General features: G+C 44.3%; 1 protein-coding gene across 1 annotated transcript in view; it reads left to right on the top strand.

The window, feature by feature from the left end:
* The window catches only part of ACTR6 (actin related protein 6), a 294,492-nt gene that overhangs the window by 131,129 nt on the left and 143,842 nt on the right, over nucleotides 1-19,521 (top strand). Inside the window, exons 5-6 of the mRNA XM_078641225.1 lie at nucleotides 2,931-3,066; nucleotides 18,340-18,396. Coding sequence (XP_078497351.1) covers nucleotides 2,931-3,066; nucleotides 18,340-18,396 — 193 coding nt within the window. The remainder of the gene's footprint in view (nucleotides 1-2,930; nucleotides 3,067-18,339; nucleotides 18,397-19,521) is intronic.

Below are 19,521 nucleotides of genomic sequence, written 5' to 3' on the forward strand. Positions count from 1 at the left end.
TTCCCTGGACCGGAATCAAGCTTCCCAGGACCGTCCATCACCACCCCCTTTTGTACCGCATTTGGCCGCCATAAGTGTGGCAGGGTATGCTCAGACGTGAGTCCCTTGCTCACTTTGCCACTGGATTCAAGCAAGCCGGGCTGAAGACGGCTGTAATGCCAGAAACCGGTCCTCGGAAGCTTGTTTCCGGTCCAGGGAAGGCATGGCTTGGCAGTTCGGGCTGGACTGTTCCCATGAGGCACAGGGTCAGACTGATTTGCATATAGCCATGTCTGAACTGGGGTGGCAGAGTGGGCTAAAGAACGGTGATGGATTAAACCCAGATCTTTTGACTGGGTGCGAGTGTTTGATTGGTTCAGATGCTCCGTCCATCACCACCCCCTTTTGTACCATAGATCATATATGCAGAGCTATAACTTTGTTCGACGCCCAGGAAGCCACGGGGGCGGGTGGGGGGGTTGGGGGGGTGGCCGTCCATGATCCTGCTCGACTCAGAGAAAGCTTTCGATCGAGTTGGTTGGAGCTTTCTCTGGGGTACACTGGCGGGGAGGGGTTTTGGAAAGAAAGTCATCAGAGCTATTAAGGCTATGTATATGGACCCAGTCGCAAGAATTACAGTTATGGGTGAAAAATCGGACGAGTTTAAGATACGGAGAGGGACACGCCAGGGCTGTCCTTGTTCCCCCATCCTTTTTTCTTTCTATATTGACCCCCTTATTTAGAGAATATTAGACTGCCCCAGTATTTCCCCAGTGATTTTTAACGGTCATGTCAAAAAGAAATTAGCATATGGAGATGATTTGGCCGTTATTACGACGAATCCCTAGCAAGCATTTCCGGCTTTGGTACAGATGGCGAAGGTTTTTGGTCAAGGTTCTGGGTACCTCCTTAATGAATCCAAAACTCAGATAATTTGTACAAAAAATATCCCGAAATGTGATTCAAGATTTGTGGACTCTGCTGTTTATTTAGGGGTAAAGATCAATGCTGCAGTGGGTAGAATAGTGGAAGAGAACTACCCCCCCCCTAATTAAGTTTATAGAGGCTGAATTAAAAAGGTTGGATGTGTTGCATCTTTCTCTGGTAGGGAGGGTCAACGCTCTGAAGATGGTAATGTTTCCCAGAGTGTTGTACTTGTTTAGAGCCATACCCCTATTTATAGAGGAAAAAACTATGAAACATCTTGAATCTGTCTTTATTAGGTTTATATGGCAGTATGGTAAGGTTAGACGCTCTAAGAGTCTTATGTCATTACCGAGGGAAAGGGGTGGGATGGCACTCCCAAACCTTAGATTGTATCATTGGTCTTGCCTCATGATTCAAATGTCTATCTTTTTCCATTCTGATCCTGGTCCTGTGGGAGAAATCGCAAACCCGGACACTCAGGGTCCCCCCCCCCCCCAATTTTTAAGATGCTAGTGGGGGGCAAAGCAACCGGTTTGTTGCTGACTGAAGTGGAATTCAGGTTTTATATGAAGGCCCTATTTAAGACTTTGTATGGGGCTTGGCAGGTATGAAAAGCTATTCTAAAAATGTTTAATACCACTAAAATTAATCCCTATCTCCACTTGGAAAACTCAAGTCTTTTTCCTCAGTTAAGAGCGGATAGGAACTTACAGGTTTGGAAGGGATTGGGGGTTAAGACCATCGGAGATCTAATGGAAGGGGATAAGATAATAGGGTTTGAGGATATGCAAAGGAGGTATGGTCTCCCTGCTAATCAGTGGCTTATTTATGGTCAATTTTCCCGTACTCTAATGGCCCTCAGACCTAAACTGAAGCCTCTGGTTGATTTCCCTGTGGTTGAGACCCTGGCTAGAGGTTGTAGGAAGATTAATGTGGTTTATAATCTTCTGGTCTCGAGGATTCAGGACGATGTAGGGAAGGTAGAAAGTGACTGGGCAATCAAATTGGGAAACCCGGATGTCGATTTGGATCTCGCTCTATGTTTAAATAAAAAGCTCTTTCTGGCCTCTAATTTGCGGGCTCAGCACTTTAAAACTGTTTTTAATTTGTACCATACGCCGGCTAAATTATTCGCATGGGGTGTTAGGAATGACGATCGCTGCTCTAGATGTAATACGGGTCAAGCAGACGTAGTACATATGTTTGCTACCTGCGACCGGCTGGGCCCAGTTACGGATGCGATTATGGAATTTTGGGAGGGGCTGCTAGGTCACAGGATCGATCTATCCCCAACATTGACGTCAATGGGTACAGACTCCAAATTGGCCCTGACGGACGATGAGGCAGCCTTGGTTTTTATGTCGGTGGCTGTGCTAAGAATCCTGATCTCTGCCGGTTGGAAGGATGCTACAGCCCCCTCTTACCAGATGTGGCTCTCGAGATTTTTAGGTATACACAATATAGAGTCTTGTTTATACGAATTTAAAGGCGTTAAAAAACAGGAGATGGGCAGACGTTTTTGGGCACCTGTTACGAAGTGGAGGGATGAAAAAATCTGAACCTGGATCTGCACTGTATGACATATTTATTTGTATCCAAAATGTATTTTATCCCCACATCATGAATTGTGCTTTTACGTATTTATATTTTAGTGTTATCTCTATGCAACTGTATTCCTGTCTCAACTGTTTTAATCCTGTGTTTGTGCTAAATTAATTACTATGTTCTTTTATTGCACCGTAACCTTCAATAAAAACGAAAAAAAAAGAACTAGAGTTTGTGGGAGCTGGCTGATTGTGGTGTTTGAGGGATAACACTCCCCAGCCTGGTGCGGCACAGACCCAGCCCTCTCCTTGCTTGGAGTTTACAGGAGGACTCTAGTTGTGCTCCACTTGCCCAGATGTTCTATTCTGTTGGGCTGCATACCTCCTAGCTGTAGCAGGCTTTAGTAGCTGTTCATATGTTGATGGTAAACCTATGTATAATCCTTTAAGCAATGTGTTTGATTGTGAATATTTCTGCAGGTGGGGCCCTGAGTGCACACAGATATTTTCGTGATAATCCATCTGAATTATGCTGTATCATTGTGGACAGCGGCTACTCCTTCACTCACATCGTGCCCTACTGCAGAAGCAAGAAGCAGCAGACGGGCATAGTGAGGTAAGCTGCGCGGCGTGTTAACTGTGGTGTGTATTCTTTTGTGTTCCAGTGCTCTTCTAACTTTGACCTCCACTCACTCACCATTAGTCTGTGCAAAGGCGGGTAAACACATTTGTTTTTTTATCAGAAACGTAAACGAGGTACTGTAAAAGATGTCGGATTGCGCACACCTTTAGTAATACATTTTTGTTTTATTCTGTTTAGGGTTTTTTTGTAATGCATTGCTAATCGCCAAATTAAAGACTTAGAGCAAGCAAACAGCGGAGCAAACGTTCGACCTGGGGAAGGCCCAGGGTTGACAGATGAATTATAAGTCGGTGTTCAAAATAAGCCCACTAAAAAGACGAAAACTTCAAAAAGATAAAAAGCTATCAATGACTGTAGTAAACATGGGGTTAACGGGAATGACTACCTAGTTACCATAGATGCCCAACAGGGGTACGTACACATAAATGGCAACTATGTTAAAAGTAGGTTGCGCACCACTAAATTGTGCCCATACAATGTATTGTACTTTGTAAGGTTTATTTTCTGTACTGATTATCTTGTCATTCCATAACATCACATAACCGGACATTTGGCTGGCCGTGAAGTTCGGCCTAACAAGCATTTCTTTGTTGTAAGCAGTGCTTATGGATTGCACACTGGTTGTGGTGCTGTTAAAATATGAGTTATGTTGCACCAGGGTTGTCTGTAATGTTCTGTTTAGGTGTTTCAGTCTCATGCAGTGTAATGCACACAATACTGTCTCGAGTGTGTCTCCAGCTTTTGTACTACAGGCTGCTTCCCTGACCCTAGTATCTTGTGTTATCAATGCTTGACAAGGTGAATACCTGTAATAATAATTATAATGTAGATTTTAATAGCTTTAGTATAGGAAAGTCCTCATTTTATTAAAGACAGAGATTAATATTATGCATTATTTTCTTACCTTTATTAACACAGCAGCCAAGATATAACAAACTGCATATCCCATGAACCACTGGGGAAACAACTATTAAATAAACTCATAATACGTGCTAACCTACAGGCAGACACCCAACTTTTGAGTGGGAGCAACAAACCCTCTTTTTTTGAAGGACCTGGGACTAAGTAAACTAAAACATAGGAACAGTGACTAGTCAAAGTCAAATCATCTTTATTCGGTTTCCATTATTTTTGAAAGCCATAAAAGTACATAAAAACACAATAAAAATTATTTTAAAATTCACATTCTTTCTAATATCAAAAGGTATTATAAAAACATTATTGGTGCATATTGTTTCAGAAAGGCTATACAGTAACTATTCAGAGGTTCGTTCGGTGCCTAACACACAATTTAAGAAACTGTGCAGTGGATTTTTGCCATCAAGTTGTTTTCCAATAGCTGTAAGACCAGGTAGGCCGGGCGGCATTTGCGGATCTTTAGAACCTTTAATAGTGGTGTTATCCACCGGCTACGTATTGGTACATAGAATTTACAGAAAAAAAGGACGTGGATTGTGGACTGTAAAGACCTTGAGTCACAGGGACACACAGAAACGTTATGGGACCAATCATTTTGATTGGGGAATAAAACCATATAGTGGAATAAATTAAACCTGAAACGGGTGAGGAGGTATCTTTCGTATTGAGTTAGGTTGTACTGAAGGTATGGTTGAATAGTTGGAACAGACTGAATCAATAAGCATTGCTGGACTGATGGCTTCCCTATTTCGCCCAACAAGCGCACTTGAGATAAATGTGACAGACATAGTGTTTTTAGTTCTTTTTTTGATATGTCTGTCACCGATAAGGGATCATTAAAAAATCTCACATATCCAATGTCGGTAAGGAAAGTCTTAACATAGGTAAGCCATCTTATTTTTCTCGTATTCTCAAGTTTCATACAGTCCAGGACAATTGTTCTTGTGAGCTGGCATTGATCCGTAGCCCAGATTCTGCGCCACAACATGATCGGTTGGATTTTAATAATGTCAGAAATATAATCCATACCAAGTTCAAGATGGCACCCATACGTAGTTGTAGTTTTCGGTACGGCCAGCAATAGCCGTTAAAAGGGTAAATAGTTCCTGAGTGACTTGACTTTGATCTCTGAAAAGAGGAACTGAATTGCGTTCCAGTTTGTTGATCCTGAAGCAGAGCTCCTTAGAAGTTATGGTCAAATCTGGACTGTTTCCTGGTCAGTGGCGGCTGGTGACATTTGAAAGTGGTGAGAGTAAAATGTGTGTGCGAGTGCACCGCAGCGAGCGAGCCTGAACAACTTAAGGGGTGCTCGGGGGAGGGGGTGGGGGGGGGGTGTTCTCCCCCCGAGAATTGTATCCTGAAAGGTGAACCGGAGATATGTATTTCTCAAGAGTTAAGCAACAAAGGGGTAAGAAAAAGTAAAGTGCCAATAAAAAGTACTCATGTGAGTGACCGGGACCTAGGCATGATTTCAAGCCTATTGCGATGGAGCTTGGGTTGACTACGCCAAGCAAGTTCGGCACAGCCAAGGATTTTACCTTCTCAGTTGGTCTATGAAATGGAAGTTGAAATCCTCCAGCGAGGATAGGTTGCAGACTTTATCTCAGAAAGTCCTCTCAAAGATCAGTAGCCATTACGAAAGGTCCCATGGAAGCCGTTGGTTTTGGTGAGAAGTTCAGAGTGGGGAAGGTTCAAATTTTACATCCAGTGTAGTTCTCTCGTTCGGATACTTTTGGTGCCTTCACCCAGTCAATATTTCTACGTTCAAACTTAGTCTCTGTTTTTTTGAGCTCAGAATCCAGCGGGACAAACCTACAGGCTGTGTCCGGTAAGATCACCCCAACGTTGGATAGGCTTTCCACGAGACTCCACTGAAAAGGTTGTTTGAGCGGCAAAAAAAAAGCTCAGAGAGTGACCAGCTTCATTATCTTGCCCAGTAAGGTTGTGCCTTTGACTGATTGATTTATGTAGGAGTAAACAACAGTTGGCATGAAGGAATGAATACTACACACATTTTGGTGAAAGTATTTTTAATTTACCTTCCCTGTGTTTTTTAATTCACCATCAATATATCATACAGAATTGCCTCCTCATAGCCAATAACACCTAATCAATGAATTACAAAAATTCACATATAATCACATTCTGTACAAAGACATAAACTCTACAAAGAAACACAAAGTAACCCTAAAGAATAATACAATTTTGATAGTGGCTTCCATACACATCTGGACAGACCACTCTGAGGTAGTTGTAAACACACACTTGGTGAATTTCTGCGTTACCGCTCGGTATTTGGCCACCTACATCTGGCCCTTAAATGTCTAACTTTGCTCTACAGTTGGTATTAAATACATGTAGTTGTTCAATTGGGCTACTATTATAGTCCATTCCGTTTGGTAAAGGCTTTCAATTTGAGCTCCAGGTATGTGCCTATAACGAGGAAGAAAGCATTTAACAACCAGTGGAGTCCAAGGCAGAAGGTCTATAGTGCTACTAGAACATTCCTCACACTGAGGTTAGAATGTTCCAAATGAAGAGGGATGAAATAAACAAACATCGAAATAAGTAGTATAAGGTCTCGAAATGGGGAATATTACAAAACTCTAAAAGAATACCGTTCTTACCAGGTATTTGTCTCCAGTGCCTGTAACAACGCCAGAGATAGCCTTGTATATGCCTAGTTATCTGGCATTGCATTACTGGGATTGTGCGCACACCTGAGAAATGGAGTCAAGGACGGAAATGAGGAGATTTTAGACTGCTTTATTCTCCATTCTTTCATCTCTGACTAATTCAGGTAGAAAGTATATACCTTGTTTGATTTTTTTTAAATATAAATATTTTGCTTTTAATTAGATTACCATTCTTCCAAATAAATAAACACTATTTCTAATCATACTGGAGGGGATGACTGCATCACAATTTCAGGACATCAGAGGTTGTTGCCCTGAGAAAATGGGAAGGAGTGACGCCCCGGCTATTTGTCGTAATTAATAGGGTCCCTGGTTGTGCTTCAAAAAACACGGCAGGGGCACCTTCAGTGCTCATTACATCTTATTACAGTTTCAGATCGGAACCTGGGCACAGTGGAAAAAGTAGCAGAGGTAGAATACGTAAAAAGAAATACCTTGACTTTAGAGTTGGCACCTTAGACACCAGCTGAAAAGCTGGTCTGTGTGAATGTAACAAAAGGAAAGGCTCAAAGTCGGATACCACCAAAGGCAATAATATATACATTTTTGGGAACAAATTTGATTGATTTTTTTTTTAAAGGTTTCGAAGTGTTTAAGTGGCATGAGACAAATAATGTCAGCAGACATAGGTTCAATATAATGACAAACTCCCATCCTTTCGTAAATCCTCGAGTCTAAACAAAAGAAACATTATACAATTTTTTTTAAATATCGTTATTTGCATTTTCAGTTTTTCCCAGAATTACAGAATAACAGTATACATATGTGTAGTGAGGGACAGTTAATTACATTGTACGTGGCATAGAATGTCATTTTCACTACCAAGGCATGTATTACTGAGCCGAATGCCTGTTCTATATAACAGGAGACTGTCTACATAGTGCGTTCTTCCTCCACTATATCATATATATAAATGTCCGAGTAATTGCACGCTTATGTCCATTGGAATACCAAGTTACTTTTGGCGTTTCCATTTTTTTCCAGTGTGTCCAGCTAATATTTCACATGACTCTCAGTACCTGAGCATGCGGTCAAATCAGAGGGATAAGGCAACATTATACCATAACCCTGGCGTTAACCCATAACACACAGTGCTTCGGTTTAAATCACATTTATATTTGTAATCTACATCAAAGCTATAGTGTCCTGTTAGATTATCAGTTTTGCTGACTTCACACTGTTCTAGTTGCCTCGCCATCAGACGGGCCATCTCTGACTTCATGTATTTTTATGGGGATTCCCCTGAAGACAGCCCACCTGGTTCAGACCTTCGTATGTTTTTGGGGGCAGCCCCTTTTCAAAAAGACTGGGAATTATAGGTTCATTGTGTAATCCATGCTGCTTTCCAGAGAGATACCCAGGTAGAGCCATCTGCTTTCCATTGCTGAGCAATGTCATGTTTAGCCAAAGTGAGGCCTAAGAAGAAAAGATGTCTTTTGTACCATTTTCTGCCTATACCCTCTGTTCAGTGCAGAATTGTGAATTTGGGGGATCTCTGTAGTTCCCATGCTAATACCTCCTCAAGACATGCCGATACCCCGCCAAAAATGGTCTGGGATGGGACATGTCCAGACCATATGTATAAATGTGCCCTCCTCCGATTGACACCGGTGGCAATGGGGTGACACAAACAATCCTCCTTTCCAAAGTCTCTGTCTGGTAAAATACACCCTGTGTAAGAACTTAAACTGAAGGTATCGTAATCTAGTTGAAATTGTCGCCTCAAGTGGGGATTGTAGGGCCTCCGTCCAGTCATCCTTGTCAATCGGGCCTACGTCAGCATCTCAGGAAGCCCTCAGGGAGTCAATATTTGTGGGGCTATTGGTCACTAGTGTTTGGTATATTTTGGATACTTTGTGTTCCCCTAAATCTCCCATAAGAAGTTTACTCTCTAATGGGCTAAATTCTGGGACATCTGTCAGATCTTTAATGTAGGGGAGAAGGGTGCGCCACAGCTGTAGGTATTTGTAAATTTAAGAATGCGGCATGGAAAATTCCCTGAGTAAGTCTTCAAGCGATTTCAGTGCTGACCCCTTAATTATGTCCCAAGGGTAGAGATGCCTATCTGATCCCAACTAAGGAATCCCTGATTGTCTGCAACTTGTGGAAGGAGACTATTTCGCTGCAGTGGGGTTTCTCGTGTGAGGCGGCTCCATCAACCCATTCGACTTAGAGCTTGTCTCCATGTCATTACTACAACTTTTGTCACCGAAGGAAGGTCTTGGGGTCAGTCCTACTGTATGTAAGAGATTATGCAGAGGGGTCTCCCATTAGCCATTGTTCAACTTTGAATGCTGGTTCTTCTCTGGAACCATACCACCACTCATTTAGTATTTGAAGGTGTGCTGCTGCATGATAAGATTCTATGTCGACAGCAACAATGCCTCCACAATATGTGGATTGCATACAGGTGTGTAGAGCAACCCTAGCGGTGCTACCTCCCCAAAGAAAATATGCTATGATCGCATTTATTTGACGGAACCATGATAATGGAATTGGATATGTGTATGATTGAAGTTGATATAATAGAAGGGGCAGAGATACCATCTTAAAAATGGCTGATCTACCATAAAGGGATAGGAGGAGTGTCGACCACTTCTTCACCTCAGTCTTTACCTTCTCTGTTGTTACCTCTATATTGTGATACCAGGACGAGGCCTAGTTATCTGATATATACGCCTATATAGGTGAAGTCGTGTGTCACCACTGTAAGACCCGCTACCCATCGACCTCTTCCTATGGATCCTTTAATGGGCCGTAGTAATGATTTAGAGGCGTTCATATAGAGGCCCGACGTCTCGCCGAACATATGCATTACTTGGAGTATTCTAGGACCTGAGCTATGAGGATCTGTTAGAAAAAACAGGATGTTGTCAACCTACAATGCAATACGATGGGATATTTCAGGAGTCCACTCAAAGCCTCTTATAAGTGCGTCTTTTCTGACCCAGGTAGCTAGGGGCTCTATGGCAAGAGCGAATAGTATGGGGGATAGAGGGCCCCTTGTTGAGTGCTCCATTATATTGAGAATTGTGCCGATGAGGCCCCTACCACTCGAATGGAGGCGGTGAGCTCCGTGTACAACAGTCGCACTAATGCAATGAATCGGGGGCCCATATTAATAAGTCATAGTAATATGGACATATATGACCAGCTGACAGAGTCAAATGCTTTGTCCATGTCTACAAGGAGAAGAGCTGATGATCTCTCCAATCTGTCGACCGCCGCGATTGCATTATGTTCCCGGCGTACATTGTGACGGATAGCTCTGAGGTAAAAAACCGGCCTGAACCCGATGAATTAAATCTGAACGATAGGGTTTTAACCAATTTGCTAGTACTTTGTTGAGAATTTTATCTTCAATGTTGAAAGCAAAATTTGGCGATTTGAGGAGCATAATTCTTGTGGTTGTCCTGGTTTTAGGAAGACCACAATTCCCGCGTGTTTCCAGTCCAGGGGCAGACATTTATTCTCCAGGGCTTTGTTAAAGGTCGCAAGGTATTGTGGGCCCAGTAATATTGCGTGAATTTCAGAGAATTTAGTGGGGGAATCCATTAGGTCCAGGAGATTGACCCAATGCCATGTCTGCCATGTCTGCTATGGCTGTGGCCAATTCCTCCCTTGTGATGGGCTCCTTGAACGCGTCTCATGCAGCTATGGGCAGTGCCTTGGCCGGGATATCCCTGAAGAAGTCCTCTATTTGCGATTCAGTTAAGACTTCATACTTAGTGCAAAGTGTTTGGTAATCCTCAGCAAAAACTTACACAGTGCATGACGGGTCAGTGATCATGTCCCCTGTAGGTGAAGTAATCGTGGGTATATGGACTGGTTTTAGGGCATATTGGCAAAACCCATGTAGGAGTTTCCCCTACTTTTCCCCCCACTGGTATATACTGCTTTGTGTGGTTTGCCATATGCGTTTAGCCTCATCTAACTGGATGCTTTGGTATTGCCATTGTAATACTCCTAATTGTCGACGGGCACAATCTTTTGTGCGCTCTAGCGCTTGCGACTCGGTTTGTATGATCTGGGCTTCTACTTGTACTAATGTCAGCTGTTTTTCCTGTTTAGCAGCAGTGTTATGGCTAAAATCGAAGCCTCGAATGGTAGGCTTCATGGCCTCCCATAAGATGGTGGGATAGCTTGCTGTTGTCTCATTTAAAAGGAAGTATTCTGTCAGGGTTTTAGATTTATAGCTCAGATTATATACGTGCCAGGGTACCAATGCATCGGGAATCGTCGGGGACCAATTTCGAGTTGTAGTTGGATGGGGAATGGTCTGATAAACCTCTAGGGAGGATGTCCGCTCCTGTCAGTCGATGCATGTGTTCTCTAGTGATGAATATATAATCTATTCTGTTAAACAACCTGTGCACGGTCGAAAAGAAAGTGTAACCCGCAGCATCTGGGTGGAGTACTCCCCTCGTGTCCGTCCAACCTAACTCACTCACCACAGGTCCTGAGCAGGATTCCCTGTTTGTCTGTTGTGTGGTTGTAGGTCAACATCTGTCTAGGTTTGGATTCATAACATAATTCCTGTCGCCTTCTATCAGTGCAAGGCCATCGGGCATTGAGCTCCATAGATCTATACTTCTTTCAGAGATCATGTGGCTAAGTGGTGGGGGGCGTATACACTACCCAGAACTATCTGCTCTTGGTTAAGCACACCTTGTATAAATATAAATCTTCCAAAGGTATCCGCCCATGTTTGTATAGGTGTGTAAGACAGTCTGCAGTGAATCGAGATAGCCACCCCTTTCGAAACTCTGGCGAAACCGGAATGAAAGACATGATTATAGCCGTGGCGAGCCAAGCATGGCGCCTTAGATCCCATCAAATGTGTTTCCTGTAACAATAGAGCTTCTGCCCCCAGGCGTTTTGTGTGTCTGAGCACAGCCCCTCGTTTAATTTTGTCTAAAAGACCTCTGACATTCCAGGTGACTACCGTAATTGTCCCCATGTGATTTACTATATTAGAGTTTGTTGTCATGTTATGTGACAGTCTGAATTGCAAAATATAGGACACCAAATACTAAGAATGTTCACACTGCAAGGGCACTGCAAGAACCATAACATATAACATTTTGAAAACTGTATGTCCCACCCTAACCCACCCCAATACCTCAAAAAACAATGAAGCATCTGTATCGGAATGCAGGCAGCTCCGATCCCAACTGAGAAAGAGGGTTGAAACAATCCAAAGGAATCCTAGCGATCCCATCCCTAATAAATGTCCAAGGGATCTGCAACAGTCAAGTATGTAGCCATTCTTCATGCCGGTAGAAATTGATATTAGTCGGACTTCCCTGTTCATTTCCTGATATAACATAAGCTGCCCGTTGGAGGAAGCAATCTTGTCGCTGCGGTAGCGGGATTGCAGGTGGACCGCGACCTATATTGTTGTTTATCCTTTTGGTTTTGGTCTTGGTGCAGACGTGGATCCCCAGAGGAGGAATCGGAGTCCCAGGGTGGTGGTGTTATGTTATGTTATGTTATGTTAATTGTTTATTTCTATAGCGCGCGGCTACTCAAAGAGAGTGTCCCGGCGCTTTATTGGAGAAAGAGACAAAACTGCAACATACTAACATAACACCAGATAAAAAAACATAACAGAAGAGTGGGCCAAAGATTCACGGAAGACCGGCTACTGAGTGAACAGCCAAGTTTTAAGGCCTTTCCTAAAAGCCAATAGACTGGTGGCTCCCCGCAGGGCCAGTGGTAAAGAGTTCCACAACTGAGATGCCAACAGTCCAAAAGAGCGGCCTCCGAGGCGCGCTTTCTTTACCCGGGGGACAACAGCAAGGTACAGGGCTTCCGACCTCAGAGACCTGGTCGGATGATAAAAGACCAGCCTCTTTTGGAGGTACTTGGCTCCCTCCTTGTGAAGAGCTTTGTAGGCCAAGGTCAGCGCCTTAAAGGCGATCCTCTTGCGGATAGGAAGCCAATGTAAAGTTGCCAGCAAGCCCGAGGCCCTGGAGCGCCTACTAAGGCCAAAGATTGCCCTGGCAGCGGCGTTCTGTACCACTTGAAGCCGCTGCAGCAAGTACTCTGGAAGGCCCAGGTAAAGAACGTTGGAATAATCCAACCTGGACCCAATCAGAGCCTGGACTGTCAGCGTCCTATGTTCCACGGATAACAGAGGAAGGAACCTCCGCAGCATCCTAAGGATGCCAAAGCAAATGCCCGACACCCCCAGGATCTGGGATTTCAAGGTAAGCCTGTTATCCATCTTCACCCCCAGATTCTTAGCAACCTGAGAGGAGCAGGACGGAGGGAACATATCCAGTGGCCACCAGGTCTGCCAATCTGGCTCTGTGTCGCACCCAAAGAAAAGTACTTCGGACTTGTCGGAATTGCACTTAAGGCTGTTTAGATGGAACCAATGAAAAACAGCCCCAAGGCAATCCCGAATACTCTCCCCATCAAAGTCGCCTCCTCTCTTACAAGAGAAGAGGAGCTGGGTGTCGTCCGCGTAGGATACGATCTGGGCACCATGCGACTCCACCAACGCCGCCAATGGGGTCATAATGATGTTAAAGAGGGTCGGGCTCAAAATAGAGCCCTGAGGGACCCCGACTCCCAGAGGCGGCATCACGGCGGAATCAGGCGGGGCCCAGATAGATTGCCGGCGGCCGGCTAGGAAAGAGGAAAACCAGTCAAACACCGTCCCCCGTAAGCCTATCTCGAAAAGTCTAGCGAGAAGACCATCATGTGGAACGGTGTCGAACGCCGCCGACAGGTCTAACATCACCAGCATGACTTTGCCCCCAGAGTCCAGAACCCCTTTAATGGTTTCCGAGACCTCCAGGAGCGCTGTCTCAGTACTGAGATGGGGACGAAAGCCCGATTGGGTGGCATGCAGGATCTCATTAGATTCAAGAAAGTTGGAGAGCACGCCATGGATGTGCTTTTCCAGAATCTTCGTGAGGGCCGGCAGCAGAGAGATAGGCCTATAATTAACAGGGGCCTTCGGGTCTAGACCAGGTTTTTTGAGCAAGGGAATCACCATCGCCTGCTTCCAGGTTCGCGGGACCACACCGAGCCTCAGCGAGAGATTTAAGAGTGGATTAGCCAGCGGGTTGATCACCTCCGCGACTTTCGCTAGAAATTTAGCAGGACATGGGTCAAGGGGAGAACCTGATTTTAAATTGCCCATGAGAGCCAGGGAGTCCGGAGCAGAGATTGGAGGAAACACACTCAACGTCGCCCCTGGCCCGGCCTGTGGCAGTGTGGTGATGTCGGGCTCAGTCTGGCCCGCAGACGCTGGTACCAGGAATGACTCCTGGATGCGTTGGATCTTGCTCGTGAAGAAGTCAGCAAGGTCCGTGGCCCAGGTACCAGATGGTTTTTGGTCCGAGGTGTTAGACCAAGGTGAGGTGAATTCTCTCACAATGGAGAAAATCTCCTTGCAGGAATTGGAAGCAGCATCAATTCTCCTGGCTAGATAAGCTTTTTTCTCCAGGCGGATGTCCCGGTGATAAGCCTTAACCACCGTTTGGTATGTCAACTTGGCAACATCCTTATACATTGGTGTATAAGGTTTAACAGATTGATGCTCATCTGCCCATTGGAAGACCTCCTCCGGAGTATTGAATAAAAAGGTGCTGTTTTTTTTATAGTAGATTCTGAGTCAGGCCGGAAAACGTAGCATTTTGGGTACCTTTAGTTCTCAAAGGCGTGAATTCGCAGCTGTGAAAGACTGACTTTGCTGCTGAACAAGTTGTGTGTAGTCCAGAAAAATCATTATTGAGTGAGAGTCATAAGTAAGGGACTTCTGTATCCGGGCCTGCCGTAAGGTGATGTCTCGATTGTGATAATTTAGTATCTGTGCAATTACAGGCCTAAGACGGGCACCAGGCGGTGGCCTAGAGACGAGGGTCCGATCGGAGAATACTAGGATGAAGCTAGGGGAAAGCTTCCCATCAGGGATCCAGGATCTAAGCCAATGTTCCAGGAATTTGCAAATGTCGGTGCCCTCACATCCCTCCGGACATCCCACAAAACATAAGTTATTGCGCCGGGCTTTCTCCTCTGTATCCTCCACTCGTGTAGCAAGGCCATGAATGGGCGTTTCAAGAGTCGTGACACGTTTTTGTAAGGTAGTGATAGTATCTTCTGTTCCAGAGATCAGTATCTCCGCTTGCGACACACGGTCCGCGACATTATGTAGATCCTGTCGTAAAAGCAGAACATCTGCGCCTACAGCACCTATTTTGGCATCAAGCATGTCTCATGACTGCGTGATCGCAGCTAGGATTGTGGCGGTGTCTGTACCAGTGGCGTGATTATCACTTAAGGTTATGGAGCTTGCGTTGCAGCTGGTAATTTTGTCCACTGTGCTCTGTTTTTTTGCAGATCCAGTAGTCGAGCCCTTGGACATATTGGCATGTGATGCAGGCTTGCACCTTGTGGGCAGCACATTTTCAGGCACCGATGGAGTAGAAGTTCACGCAAGCTGAGGGAGTGCACTGTGTGGGGTATCAGGCACTCATAGGGGTCTCCCCCACCCACAAGCGACACCGGGACCTAGCCCGGCCGCCTCTGCGGGCGAGGTACCACCCCCTCACCTTTAACGGGCGCTCCCCTTAACTCGTATATGATTCACTGCAGGATTAGAGCTGTTACATTCGGTCACTTACATCCGCGCCGTAAATGATGCCCAACAATGGTGTCTTTTGCAGGAGGTGACTCATGAGATCTTTAGCGGGCGGTAGGAATCGGCTGCGTCACTCGGTGGGTGATGGCTTCCCACCCGGTGTAGAATGCCCCTGTGTTTGGAGGTCCCCTCTAACCTTGCCAAGTTTCTGTGTGGCAGGCCGGCAGAGTCTACGATTTCTATCAGTCCTCAGCCCTGGAGCGTGACGCCGATCGCGAATGGCGCCACTAAGGAGGGCCTGAGCCAGGCCCGCTGCAGCTCCCTCTTCGGGGCCGTCATCTTCCGGTCCTGATCCCACACTCCGCTTCCTGCAATTGAGGCACTGGTCCTGGTGACCCTAACTCACGATGGTCCTCTTTGGGCCGAATGCTCAGCGTTCGCTCCCTCTGCACCGGCACAGGTCTTACCACTGCCCGTATTCAGTGCAGCCTGACAGATTTAATGACTGCTGGGCTGCGTTCACGATCCAGGATCCTAATCTCGGACCTGCGTCAGCAGGCCCGGCCGTACCACCCCCGACTTCAGTATGGCACCCCGGGAGAGGGGTCAAGTCGGGCCCAACGCAGCACCGGTTCTCCAACACTGGCTCAGTATTTCAGTCCCAGCTGTCCCAAGTCCGCACCAGTCGTGTCGGCCCAAGGTCCACAGCCACGTTTGTCAGGCCACTAGCGCGACGCCGGCCCTCTCGGCGTTCGTCCCAGGCCTCGCTGCCACCCGCCTTCAGTACCGCGAAGTGTGACTCACACCCTCCCAGCAGCGATTTTGACAGTGTTGTGATCCCGAGCACTGGCGGCTTCAGTGGAGACCTTAATAAAATGCTTTAGGCACCTGTAGGCGGCAGGATTATGTAGGATGTTTAACGGCTACGGGAGCTCGGATAAGCCGCGTCCGCCGAGATGGTCCGCCTAGCCACGCCACCCCAATAATATTTAATTCAGTGGTACAAATGGTCAATATGGACAGTACATAGGCAGAATAAACACACCGTTCAAACCACCATGAACAGCTCTTAATGCCCTTGCTACTACTCCTCCTCTTTTTTTAGTCTCTTCTCATCTTATCTCTCCTCTCCTCTCCTTTCCCTTTTTCTCTTTCTTCATCATAGTTGAGCATTTATTGGGGTCAGTGGGGGTGATTTACTTTATATGCCTCTTTTCCACTCAAATGCTTCCAAGGGGTGATAAACCCCTCTAAACATTTGAAAGTTGCGTTAACCCACTCGGAGAGAGTTACAAGATTAGTCATCTATGATCTGGCCTTTCCATCAGAGCAATTTCTCAAGATCGCAAGTGAATCATTTTTAGAAAACAAAGAATAGGAAACCCTGTGGGGTGGAGCACTAACCAATGTTCATCCATTTTGGGGAGCCAAGATTGAGATCAATGTGTAGTACCTTTAAGAATTATGGGCCACATGTACTATTTGCTGGTTGCATAATTTTGCAATAAAAAAGATTTTTAAGAATCAACCTATATACTAATAGGTCAGCTCTTAAAAATCTGAATTGTAGTCGTTCGGAGTCCGACCTACGGCATACATATTAATGAGGTAGGTTGCATATTGTGACCCACGATGATTTGTTGCCTTCACAGGGATGATGGTCTGTTGGGGTCAGCAGACCACTGTGTCTGTGATTGCTTTTAATTAAAACAATCTTTTTTTTTTCTTTTTCAAATGCAGTTCATTTTCAGTAAAGAGAGACTTGCTGTGTTAAAAATATATATCTATAAATATATAGATTGATATATTTCAAGTAGAGGCCGGTTCTCAATGAAGGGATCGACTCTGCAAACAGTTGACAAATTTGATTATTTGGGAGTCAGAATTGACAAAACCTGAAAATGGAATTCTCATATCCAAAAATGCTAACAGATTTAGCTCCACAGCACTTCAGCAACAACAAAAAGTTACAAAGCAACCACCCCCAAGTCTGTCTCTCCAACCATTGAGGTTTACAGCGCAAAGGCGCAGGCAGTAGCCTTGTGTGGGTGGAAATTTGGGGGTTGATAACATCAGTGGCCTGACTGTCAAAGAAGATAGCTTCATTAGATCTTAATTCAGCTTACCCCAAAGTACCCGTCCACAGGTCCGCACTTTGTTTGTAAAATTCACAATTGGGACAAGACACTCTGTATCTCCTTAGGTGTGAGACACTGTAAGCTGGCCTGCAGAATACTACAGTCTGATTCTAGTCTCCTCATAGTTTTTTGTCTCAGCTGATATTTGTACAGAGTTTTCTTACTAAGGAAGACGGTGGGTCTTGTCCTATGATTCCCGCTCATCCCCCGTAAACTGTTATATCTTTTTAACTGCTGCTTAATTTCAGCATATTGGCATGCCCACAATATTAAGGTTTTATGTAAAAAAGAATCCGCTATGCACTTTATCCTTTCAACTTCCTTTCTGGATCATTCTATCCTATGCCTATTCAAGATTGTGATTTTAGGAAGTTTTTATAGTTTTTTATATTTCTTGTTTGTCTTAATGTATTTCTATTGGTAAATGTATATGAAGATTTCTAGAAATCATTTTATTGTGATTTTTAAGATGCATGACAAGTTTTACAAGTTTTATGGGTCAGTTCCCGAAAGAAACTTTAAATGAATTCGTGTGTGTATATATAATATACTTTTTTTTTTTAAAGAGTAGTGCCAGTCGGATTTCAGCTTCAAAACATTAATTCAGACCCTAAGAAATCGATATTTGAAAGGGATGCTCTAACCACACCCCTTCCAGATGCCGATTCACTAAACCCCATTAAGCCTTTTGTTAAAGTCTTTCCAGATCACTAAAAAGGTTCAGGGCTTTCAAAAAACACAAACCTTGGGATTTACTGAATCCAGAGGTTTGTGACCAGGGAAGCCATTTGGACACCTGGCTCTATGTTTGTTGCAAGGTGGTAGGCACTAATGATGCGAGAGTTGGCAATTGTCTCTGCGAGTACTAAACAACTACTTTCTACCCATTACTTTTTAGGATCAATGTGGGTGGAAAACTGCTAACAAATCATTTGAAGGAAATTATATCTTACAGGTAAAATATGTACTCTTGATGTAAAGAATATACAGTGTGAGAAAGCTGTTCTACTACAGGATGTCTGTTACTGGGAATATCATGCATTTAGTTTTTTTTACATTTTCTTTTAATAAAAGGATCACTTATGTTGCCATTTTGGTTATAGATTCTGTTATACAGCCTGAACATAATTGACTAAGATATTTTAGTTTTAAGTAAAGTTTTCCCTGCTAATTGAAAATTAGGCATTTCTGTCTTATTTTTATGAGGTAAGTGGGAAAGCTGCTGTGTGTCTCAAAGCAGTACTGTATTTCTCTCTCATCTTTGTTAAGCTCCTTTTAACTTAAAATCACAGAAATGTAAAACAGCTTTTATCATAAGCACTGAAAGGAGCATTTACATCTGGACATCCAACTTGGAGGTTTAAAATATCCTAAAGCTTCTGTGGCTTTTGTATCATTAATATGTGATGGGACAGATGCCTGCAAGATCGTCGGTGCAGCTGGAGAAGCCTCTAAAAGCCTCCTCAGACATTCCTGGGGGTGTGGCCTCTGACATTCCCCTTAGCGGTGTTGGCAGGAATGGGACTGGAAGAAGGAGAGGCAAGTGTGTATTTTTTGCTGATCAGTAGAAAGTGTGCAACTGGTAGGTAGAGTGGGTGTGGACGTGTGCAAAATGTGGGAAAAGATGGGACCTGGTGCATAGAATGTAACTCTTTCAGGTTTCTGGTAATGTTACAAAATCTATTTCTAGCAGTAACTACCTTGTTACCTTGTCTTTCTCATGGTGGGTATGGGCCAAAAACAAGTGTTGTTTCCTGGATCCTCCTTGATAATGCCATGTTGCATTCAATAAACTCTCCCTGGAGTTTAGTGATGTGCACTTTTAACCATGTCACTCAGCACAAGAGAACTAATGAATGAAATGTGCTGAACCATTACTCCATTCTTCATGCTGTGGTGGGTGAAAGCAAAATGTGAATGCCAGCTGAATAGACCATGGTAGAAGCGGGCTGGCCCAAAGTTTCTATAAGTATATGTGGATGTATTTTCCATTTATAAATGATTTTTTAAATATTACATGTAGTTGGTGACATGGATAAAGATGTGTCTAGCCCATACCAAATTAAAATGACTTATAAAT

The sequence above is a fragment of the Lissotriton helveticus genome, chromosome 5_1 (assembly GCF_964261635.1).
Source record: "Lissotriton helveticus chromosome 5_1, aLisHel1.1, whole genome shotgun sequence".
Taxonomy (NCBI): domain Eukaryota; kingdom Metazoa; phylum Chordata; class Amphibia; order Caudata; family Salamandridae; genus Lissotriton; species Lissotriton helveticus.